This window comes from Crinia signifera, chromosome 2 (genome assembly GCF_055691185.1).
Source record: "Crinia signifera chromosome 2, ASM5569118v1, whole genome shotgun sequence".
NCBI lineage: Eukaryota > Metazoa > Chordata > Amphibia > Anura > Myobatrachidae > Crinia > Crinia signifera.
In genome coordinates, this window is record NC_139218.1 from 229,633,077 (window position 1) to 229,644,773 (window position 11,697).

General features: G+C 41.0%; 1 protein-coding gene across 3 annotated transcripts in view; it reads right to left on the minus strand.

The window, feature by feature from the left end:
* DOC2B (double C2 domain beta) overlaps positions 1-9,501 on the minus strand; it is a 590,856-nt gene extending 581,355 nt beyond the window's left edge. The window contains exon 1 of one of the 3 annotated variants that reach the window (XM_083173977.1): positions 8,846-9,501. In XM_083173977.1, the coding sequence (XP_083030103.1) occupies positions 8,846-9,200 (355 nt within the window). In that variant the 5' untranslated portion in view covers positions 9,201-9,501. The remainder of the gene's footprint in view (positions 1-8,845) is intronic. The other 2 variants (XM_083173978.1, XM_083173979.1) reach the window with 2 other exon arrangements.
* Between the last annotated feature and the right edge of the window lie 2,196 nt (positions 9,502-11,697).

An 11,697-nucleotide genomic window follows, 5' to 3' on the forward strand; every position in this document is an offset into this window, starting at 1 on the left:
ATAAATTGCTTGCAGAAAGATGAGCAAAAAACAAAATGTAATATGCCAGCTTCAAGCTTACAATAAAATACAGCTATTCTATGCTGTTAGCATAATAACAAGCATCAATTCAATAGACCTTGGGGAAAAATATTTGAATGATTCATACTAAAGTATTGTGTTGAATTACAACTAACATTTAGTTTAGTTGACAGTTCAAGATTGATGAACAGTGGTTGATATAAATAATGAAACAACTTCAAGGCATGAATTAAACAAAATCTCAGCTCCGTAACCATGTTACAAAAATGCGGTTGTACTGTATTCAAGTTCCTGTAATTTATTATCAGCATTGATTCATAGGGTACAACAAACTTTTTCATAGCCGTGTAGAGCAATAATACGAAAAAGGTCAACAAAGTATCAAAATAGCATAGCATTCAGCATACATAAACATATTTACATATGTAAACATAGTTACATGCATATACCAATTACTGTAGCTTAATTACATAAGCATATGGGGAAGGAACACTGTAGAGTAATAAAAAATAAGTGGAACGATATTGAATTCAAGTTAAAAACACTATTTAAAAGAACAAAAAAAGTGTACTTTTAGCTTTTTAGAAAACCATATATGCATTATTAGATGCAGCAGTGGATCACGGAAATGAACAGAAAGCATCTTTTTACATAAAATGCCTCCTGCAAGAATCAGCATCATTTCACACAGCAGCTGCATCTATGGGGACATTTACTAAGATGGGAGTTCTAATTTACATGGGATGTTGCTATGGGCAACCAATCAGAATCTACTTATTTTTTTATCACCTTCTAGAAGATAATAGATAACATCTGATTGGTTGTTCATAGTTACATCCCATGTGAAATAAAATTCCGTTTTTAGTAAATTTCCCCCTGTGTCTTTTGTGTCCCCCTCTTTATCAGGCTCTCGGGGCAGACATTAGTGGTGATTGAGGGGTGAATTTATGAAGCTTGGAGAAGTGTTATCTATCCCCATAAAGAACGTTATGAGCAAGGTGATAATGGTTCAGCCAATCAGCTACAATATGTAAATTGACAGGTAAGAGCTGATTGGCTGAACCATTATCACCTTGCTCATAACGTTCTTTATGGGGATAGATAACACTTCTCCAAGCTTCATAAATTCACCCCTGAATGCACTATTCCAATTTTCTGGTTTTTCTAACTATTACTTCTATATTCATATCCTTTTTTTCTAAAAGTAGACACATCGTAGAAATGCTGATGGTACATGTTTGTGTTGTCTCACCATCCTCTTAAAAAAGAGATACTGATGATGATGATGATCATTATTATGGATATTATTATTATTTACTGTATATGGTGCCTGAAAAAGTACATAGACAAATGAGAACACAACAAAACAGTGACTTATATTACAAGACAATGTAGGACAAGTGCATGCATAATTGCAACAATGGCTATAGCAATCAAATAAGCAGCAGGGTGGCAGAAACCAAGGTTTAGATGCAATTAAAATTAAAAAATACCAATAAAAATTACTCAATTTAAAAAAAATTATGGAGCAGATAATAGCAAAGTAAGGGAAGGAAAACACATGAGGCGAGAGGCCCTGATTGTGAGCGCTTAGCTATACCTTAATCGTTCATTCACTGTACATTTCTCCTATTCAAGCGACCAGCACTGAGAGCCTGCGATTCATTTCAAATGCTCTATTTATTGCGTGTTTGCTGGTTCTTTAAGTGCAATATAATTTCTATTATCAAAGACTCTCCTTTTAGCATATGACTTACACAAATGTTTATACAATGCAAATGATGCTGAAATATTATAGAGTTTATATATGTCTTCTTCTGTACCTCATTATGTATAAATGAATAGTGAAATCTAGAGTAGATTGTATTGTATAAACAATACACAATGTATATTACTAAACTCTTTTCACTGAGGGCACTAATGGGGTATTCCAGGAAAGCTGTATCACTCCCAGGAATCTGCCCCCTCGACGGGGCCTGAAATACCGGCATTACACAGCGGGGGGGCATGGCTAAATGATGCAGCCGCTTTGGACACGCCCACAAGGCAGTCTGTTTCTGTCCCCACCACGCCCCTTTTCCACTCGCAGCAGCGGCCCCGCCCCTCTGCCTCACTGAGCTGGAAAAGGCAGCCAGCAAGTAGGCAAGTATGGGGTGTTCACACGGGTTGATTACAGCCCCGTTTCTAAGCGACCTGTCTAGATCGCTTAGAAATGAAGCATGGATTGCTCCATGTGTATGGCCCCGGCAACGGTGATGAGCAGTCCCGTGCGTCGCTATAGCCTGACTAATTTTATACTGCATGCAATTGCGAACACGGGCAGTGACAGATCGCTCAGCACACAACGCTGGTGCAGCTCTGTGTGTACGGGGCATAAGACCACAAGATTCCTAGATTTTCTCAGTGCAGCAACAAGTCAGACCTCCAGTCATACATCATACTGTAACTACTGAAGCAGTAAAAATACAGATAAGGATCCTTAATTAACATGGCCTTGACCACTTTATAATCAGCAATTAAATGTTAATTATACATAGAACTATTACTGTTCACTAGAATTAATATCCATGATGATCAGTATACTTTCACCTTATATTTATAAACATAGACATTTTACACACAAAATGGTACACTCCAAGCCATGACACATGATATATTATTTTATCAGATGTTCAATTACTGGGAAATATATTTTTAAAACTATAAAATGAATTATGACAATATCAACTCAAACATTGCAAACATCTTTACTACAGTTTTCAAGAATTTAGTAATCTCTACTACAGTATTACTCGAATATGTTAAAATTGTACACTAGATATACAGGTTGAGTATTCCTTATCCAAATATCCGTTACCCAAATTATTCCGAAGACCATAGTTTCAAAAATGTACTTTTTTTTTGCTAAAAACCTTCTGGGTACATCTGTAACTGGCACTACTGGGGAAATGATATGTAATTGTCATTGCCACTAAATATGTGCAAGAAAATGATTGTTTGGCATTCAAATTCAGTGCCTGAGATAGTACACAAACTGTTTCACGTTTTGAAACTTTGTTTCATGCACAAATAAAATATATTTGTGTGTATTTCACATGTTTAAATATAAATGCAAGATACCTCAAGACACCTAATTGAAATATAAATATAGAGTATTCAAAAATACGGAATAATCCATTATCCAAAATGCTTCTGGTCCTGAGCATTTTTTATAAGGGATACTCCACCTGTATTACACCCTATCTATGATGCCACCACTGACTGCTTTTGAAATCGCAGTGCGGTAGGAATTTGCTGGAATGTACTGTATGATATTATTCCTAAAGCTTTACTAGTCAGTGAGCTGATAATTATAATCTTAGACACTGGATTCACATTACAATGATTTAAAAGTTTGCTTCAGTTCAATAAAAAATTTACATTATAAAAAATAAAAGTTGCTTAAGTTACTGGATATAACCAATACACACAACTAACTTATAAGCAAAGATGTGTCTAGTGCAGTCGTTCCCAAACTTTTTTGAATGACCATGCCCTAAAGTATCAGAATATTTTCCACGGCACCTCTGGGCCAAAAGAGTCTTGTTGAGAAATTTATAAAAAATATAAAATTATGAAATTGTATAATATGTCACCCCTAGGTTCAATTATGTCATGGGGGGACCAGATTTGTTTCTGTTTGCTCACATATTTTATGATTGGCAGCCTATAGCACTGACCATAACATTTATCAGTTGGTTGTAGACCACCTATCCTAGGGTGCCTAGACACACAGGGGAAGATGTATTAAGCTTGACCAAGAGATAAACACGAGGGAGATAAAGAGTGATACATGTCTAGTCAATCAGCTCCTAACTGACATGCTATGTGCTGTATTCGAAAAATGACAATTGCGGACGGAATGGTTGGACATTTATCACCCTTGCGTTCCTCTCTTTTCAAGGCTTAATACTGTACATCTGCCCCACAGTTTTGGAACCACTGCTCTAGTGTTCCAAATGAGCATTGCAGACACTGTACTTTGAGTTAATAAATAAAGGCACGTGCAACTAATCAGTATGATAAAACACATGGCCTGTGACAGCATCAGCGGCCAGACAAGATAAGCATCTGTATACATGGTTTTACAATACAAACTGTTGGCAAATGCTGTGTGTAAATACTGTGTGTTATTTCTACTCCTACTGACATTTTTCTGTGTGATTACATTACTATTTCTAACAGCGGATGGTAACTGTGAATTATTTGCATTGGTGTCTACAATTACAAAGCTCACTTATTTTGTATGCATTATCAGTGTTTTGTGAAATAAATATATTAGCAATACATTTGAATACCCCAGAGATAGTGATATATGTTGCTGTAAGCAAATTATAAGAAATCCTTTGATTTTCGAAGCAGTTAGTTTTTTTTTACTTTAATAATATGACAAAGACACTCTACTGTATGCTCCTATTTATTTATATAAGGGCTACAAGAAGAGATGTCTTATTACTTGGTAATGGGTACCACATACCCTGATCCCAGGAAATCCAGGAACATACAGTAGCTCTATGATCTCTATGTACACAAGACAGCTACAGCCAGGTAAAACCCCACAAGTGCATTAGAAGTACGAGGGATATACAAGCTAAATGGGGGCAGTGTTATCACCATGATTCCTACAAGTTATTATGCTAAACCAGGATTAACCTCGTGGAGAAGTAGCAAATCATTAGGCAGAATGACAACTGTTTACCTGAGATCTACAAGGAAATTCTTACTATTGGGATTCATGAAAAAAAAAATAAACGTGTTGATTTCTTCATAAAAAAATAATGGTGCAGGAAATGGGAAAAGGAAATATACGTTCTTTTATCTGCAAGCTGTGGATGTGGCTCAGCTGTTAGGAGCCTGCAGGTAATAACAGATCCATGAGTTGCAAATACAAATCTTGCCATCTACCCAGCCCATCTCATGTAATCACGGGTGATATAATCTAGACTAAAAATACAGCGAGACATTTCCTAAAGCGTGCTGGTGGAAGTTATCTACTGACACAGAGATGCTTCCGTTACAGCAAGTAATCCACTTTTAGGATTATTTCGTTGCACAATCTAAGTAATTGAATAATTGGAACATATGCAACAAGATTAATATATTTATAAATATACAAATGAGCATTTGAGAGTTTTGGGTGTCTGAGGAAACATCCTTTTCTATATTATCAAAGTTAATGCTATGTTATTTCCAAAAGCAATAAAACATTTTATATATTCACTATTTAACAGTTAAATCAGCATTCAGTTTTATGCATTTCTTTTGGGGCCTGTTCACACCCATTCAGCTGCTAACTAATGTATGAAATCTGCATTAAGAATGGGATACATTTGGATTGTTTGTACAGTTTTGTATGTGATGCTTCCTGCATCTGTTTCTATAAATAAAGAAATGTAAAAACACAAATAGGATAAATGGCTTGTTACCATTTTTGTGATCTATTAAATTTTAAAATGGATCATGAGCATATTCTAACACATTAATACGTGTTCTCAGTACAACGGATAGGGGGGGATTTATTAAAGCAAAAAGAGAGATAAAGTTGAAAGTGATAAAGTAGTAGCCAATCAGCTTGTGCGTTAATTTGCATTTGTCAATCAGAACTGTAACGAGCGCTTCCTTGCTGGCCCCGCGTCCTTTGCATATGATGTCATGAACAGGGGGCGGGGTTGCTGGCAGTCTCCGTATTCCGGGTCACTGTAGGGGAACTACTGCCACGCTACTGGCTGCTGGGTGCCGATCCGTCAACCCTGAAAGCCAGAGGCATTGGCAATGTGGTGGCTGATGGTGTGTCCACAGACCCTCTGCGCTCGGTGCAGCGCACTGCTTGCCCACACCTAGTTAAGGCACTGATGACAATGAACTGATTGGTTGCCACCTTATCTCTTACATTTGTATCTCTCTCCAAGATTTGGTAAAAAACCCCATGGTATTGGAAAAAGCACTGTACATGGAAATTTAATTTAAAAAAAAATCACTAATATGTGCTTTAGTTTTCAAGTATTTTTCACATTTACATCGTAAAAGGCCCATACACACTGGGCGACTTTGAGCTGAAAGTCGCTCAAAACAGCATGTTTGAGCAGCTTTCAGCTCAAAGTGTGAATGCCCCAGCGATGAGCGCTGCTGCTCACTCCCCAGTGCCAGATTAAGCCTTCGGGGGGCCCGGGGCACTTTACACAGGGGGGCCCCCCATGCACTTGTCATTATTGGCCTCAAACTGCATGGGAGAATATTACACTGTCACTGAGCTCTGATTGGTGGAGCTGTAATGAGCTCCGCCAATCAGAGCTCAGAACAAACCTCTCATACTATGCCCTCTTGTGCAAAGTGTCAACTCTTAGTAATGCACTGTGCAGTCAGTGTGCCTTGACACCTGATGCTCAGCACCATTAGTCATTGTCACAATGGCAGATAGGTGAAGCTGTGGCACTACCCCACTCCCATGCACAAAACCTTTAGATAAAAAAAAAATATATATATATATTTTTAAAATACATGCCAACCACAGGGGGCCCCTAGCCCAGGGGTACTGACACCTTTGGCCCCTGCTTTAATCTGGCGCTGGCGCTCCCACATCATCGCCGGGAAAGCAGATACCAGCAGATCAGCAGTTTTGAGGATGGCTTTGCATATCACTGCGCTATGCCGCCCCCCCCCCCCCTCCCCCCCATCGGCACCAGGCAGGGGGAAAGCTGCTCAGTGTGTACGCACTGAGCGGCTTTCCCCCCCCAACGATGAACATGATCATCGCTGTCCATACATGCTGGGCATAGTCGCCGAGTGTGTATGGACCTTAAGACTGCAATTAGAAAAAATTATCCACATTTCAAATAAATTACCCATATATCACCTTGCTATGACTTGATCATTTCAACAATACAAATATTCTAGTACTTCCTCGTCTTTAAAGCCTGACTTACGTAGCCCCATTGGTCCCTCGTGGGCTCGCATCGCTCGCTACGCTTTGGGCTCGGTGGCTCGTTACGCTCTGCTCGCCACAACTTTACTAAAGGTAATAGACGGTGGCGTGGACACAGGAGGGTGGCATGGACACAGGAGGGTGGGGTACTTCATCACCAAAAATCCTTACCTAGCGGTTAAGTAGCGGCTAACATAATGGGCGTAGTGTTGGCCGCAAAGATGAGGAAGTACCAATATTCTTGCCTAACAAGCACACGGGAGGTTCAAAAGCACAGTTCCTCAAGTTCCCCAGGGTAAACCTTTAGGTTGAAAAGACCTCTCTCAACATGGTTTTGAAAAGGAGATGCTTAAAATAACATATACAAAATGCATATAGATAATGAAGGCATCAGAGTACAGGGAACGTGTCATTTGTAATACAAAGTGAAATCGCGGTGGTATATAAAAGTTTATGTGTGCAGTTAATGTGGGGGTAATGGGGATGTAACTGAGTCCCACCACTAAGCCTCCACCTTGGCTTGGCCCTGGCTTTACCTATTGGGGATGGGGATGGGGTTGGGGATGGGGATGGGGGGGGGGGATTAATTAGGTGGCAAAGGTAAATTAGTTCCACCAGCTCTCCAAGACCACTTTAAGCACTGATGCAGTTTAACTAATACCAAATGTGCTTAAAAAATACATGAATTTATGCTTTATGTCATTATCTATAAGAAACTGCAAATAAATAAATAAATAAATTATCTAAACGAAATTTATGTATGTCTGTGTGTTCCTCTTTTTCTGTGTGTGTAGCGGTAGTGGTGGTGCCAGGGGTAGAAGTCAGAATGTGCATCTTGTATAACCTCTGGTGAACCAGAGCTGTGTTTATGATGTTTTGGTGATAGTGGAAGGGATGTGTACAGTGAGTATTTCATGTTTACAATTCAACAATACATGTCAACCTGAAAGGCAGACACATGCCTCAAATAAGCAGGTGGTGTAAAGATTCAGATGAATAAACATTGCCTTGCTGTTTTAAATTCCAGGGTGAACACTGCGTGAGGAGCATCACCTGGAATTATTACTGTATGTATGCCAATGTTTCCTCTCTCCTCCAGCTGGAAACCATTTCTGATTCTCAATAACATAATCTGAATAAAGGCCTGTGACTGCCAATGAAATCTGCTTAAATTATATTCAACAGTTGGTAACATACAAATATTGTTCTACTCCTTAACAATAAAGTGTTCTGTATGTGAGCAGGGATGTTAGGAGCAGGCAGCACATTAGCTGGTCAGCAGATTAGACAGACACTGAATCTGCACCAAGACAGACAAAATCCAGGTGTCCTCATCAGGTCAGCAATATGCACCAATACACAATAGTATAGACTAGAGCAACCGGTGGTTCCTTTGATCTATTCTCTTTGATATGAGCAATAATATATACTGTATATACATACACAACAGTATGAAGTTTGCTTTCCAGATAGCAGCTTATCTCTCTCACACCGTTATTTAACAATCTGATAATAATCACCACAAGCTGACAGCACAGAAAAAAGTAGACAGCCATCATTACCAAGTCCTATAGAACTTTAAATGCATCAATAAAATCTTGCAGTCTGTCCACTATACACAGTATTGGCAAGCCATGCACTACGTTGTTTACACAACCTTTGTTTACAGTATGTTCCATGGCACAATGTGTATGCAGAATAGCAGGGTACCCGCAGGGTATAAGTTCTTACCATTGTAGGGCATGACTCTCATATGCCACCCATTATCCAACAAGTGACAGCACACTAGACAATGCCACCACTCACAAATCACCATATACATGGTCACAAGTGTCAATCAGACTCACAAGAGCAAGAACTTACTGCAGTCATCTGAATCATACCCATCCAGGTCCACTTCCTCTTCTTGCCTGGCAGGGGCGCTGCTGCTGGTACTGCTGCTGGTGGTAGTGGTGGTGGTGGAAGCTGCCCCATATGCTCCAAATAATTTATCCACATCCTCCTCTTCCTCCCGGGAACTTTCAGAAGGGCTGACAGAGGGCTGGCTCACATTTGACTTCAGGGAGTTACTCCGGGTAACCGCGGCGGGGATACCACGGGGGAAACGGGGGAAGTAGTCAGAGATTTGTTTGATCGGCTTGATAGGACCTGGGCACACGTCAATGGCCATATGCTCCTGGATGCTTATGGTCATTTTCTCTCCTTTGCGGAATGTCATGCATGCAATTCTGATCTGGAACCCAAAGCAGAGAATGGGCTGCAGGGAGAGCGCTTTGCTGAAGTTCAACTACATATAGAAGCAAATATTCCCCTTGGTTTAGACGGCTAGGGATGCTGCTGCAGGCTATGGACTTCTCTCTCTTGCACTTTCAGACACCTTTTGCATGCTGCCTGTAGCTTCCTGCAGCCACCAGCGATCCTTATCCTGCCAGTGTTTTACTGCTAAGCCTTGGCGTGAGGGAGAGAGCTGACAGCAGGCAGGAGGGAGTGTGTATCGGGTGATGTCACTTGTTAGCAACCAATACAGGAAGCAAAGGAATGAGGATGGGTCAGGTGCATTCAGCAGCTCCATACCTTCCAACCTGCCAGCATCACCATTTGGAACCCTGACTGGCACAATAAGGGACTTTAGGATTTTAAATCCTTACCCTTAAGCTTAGACAGCTTCACATGACAAATAAACTGCTGCAGTTGCCTGCTGCTTTCCACAATCTGAGCTTTACTATTACCTACTGGCTGCCAGAAGAGCTGCAACAATACATAACCTGGCCTGTCTGCATAAAGTGTTAATGCTACACTGCACATACAGTAGTATACATGTTCAGAATTGAATTCACATTTGTCTAATATCAACAATTAAAAAAAATACCATATGTGAAAAAATGCAATTTACAAAAATATATTTTAGATTAATTAGCACAGCAGACAGACTGCTGTACTTACACATTTGTTGCAAAAAGTTGATAAAAATAGTGTTAATTAGTTGCAACCTGTAGTCTGTGTGGATATGTTCTGGCACTGTGATGGGTAATGTTCCGCTCAGGCAGTTCTCAACTATCTCTGCAATTTGCAAGTGATTATTGAGACACTAATGTGTGTGTGTGTGTGTGTGTGTGTGTATTTGTGTGTATCAACAGGGCTAGATTCAGATAAATCAATGAATACTTTTTTCAAGTTTTGACTGTCATCAAGTCCCATTTTAATGTCTGCTTCTTTGCTTTGATGTAAATACCTGTGTGTTTGCTTTGTGCCTGAGCCATTAATTACATGACGGTTGTCAGTGGTGTCGCTAGGGGGTGCTGGTGGTGCAGTCCGCACCTGGGTGTCACTCGCTGAGGGGTGACTCCTCCTCAATGACAGGAGCTGAATGCTGCACTGTGACATTATTTGCAACACCTGGCTCCTGCCGTAAAGCAAGAGCCAAATAAAAACAAAAATGTGTGTATTCAATGAACTATTATTGAGTCATATATATATATATATATATATATATATATATATATATATATATATGAAAAAAGGAAGATCAGAGTGCGCTCAAACTGTACCACCTAACATTAATCAGTATGCAACATGATCCCACAATCATTGATTTTCTGTAGTCAGTTATAGATGTTTGGCAATAAGACGTAGACTTCGTTCAAATGGTATTCTCTTTATTAAAAGAAGCCCAGTGCGTTTCGTCAACACGACTTCATCAGGGGCCACGCAAAATATAAATTCAGATATCAAGGTTTACAACAATGAGGCATTCCTCATGCCGAGTAAAAGTATATATTCCAGTTCACTCATGCTGCTTTCCCATTGTCTACATGAGTAAAGACCCGTTTTTTTAAAATGGGTCTTTAAACGTGTAAGAGCCACAAAGCCCCTTTCCCACTGCAGCTTTTAAACGGTAAATTACCGTTTAAAAGCCGTTTTTGTCCCATTCCCACTTACCCGTTTAATGACACGTTTAACCCCTTCACGACATTTGACGTATATATACGTCATGGTCGGGAAGTACTTCCCGACCGTTGACGTATATATACGTCATGACTTCTAACTGTCACTGCGTCTAGAGACGCAGTGACAGTTAGGTGATGTCTGCTGTCCCTGACAGCAGACATCCCCCCTCGTCGCCCAGGGGGGGCAGGGGTGCCCCCCCCGGTCGGCGATCGCTGTGATTGGCTGTTCAAATCTGAACAGTCAATCACAGCGTTTCCTGTGTTACCGGCGGCTAAGCCGCTCGGTAACACAGAAAACGGTGGTGATCGGTGCAGCACCGATCACCACCGATGTGCAGCCCCCCCCCTCCCACCCGCCGGGCACTCACCCGGCAGCAGCAGCAGCAGCTCCCCCGGCTCCCCCGGTGCGCACGCAGCGCTGCCCTCCTCCCCCCTCCCTCCCGCAGCAGCAGCAGCAGCATCATGCTGCTAGAAAAGTTAAAATAAAATAAAAAATAAGTATTGCAAATGTATATGTATATATATATATATATATGTGTGTGTATATATATATGTATATATACAGATGGGGCCGGGCTCATCTTTGCAGGGGATGGCGATGGCGTCGCCATCGCCATTCCCTGCTCCCGCGCCATCTGTGTGTCGGAAGGGGACGCGCGCGCACGAGGTGCGCGCGCGTCCCCTTCCGACGGTGCTGCCCTCGGTCGCCCGGTGCCCACACCGGGCGCCCGCACCCCCCCACAGCCTCCTCGGGTCCCCCCAGCCCCC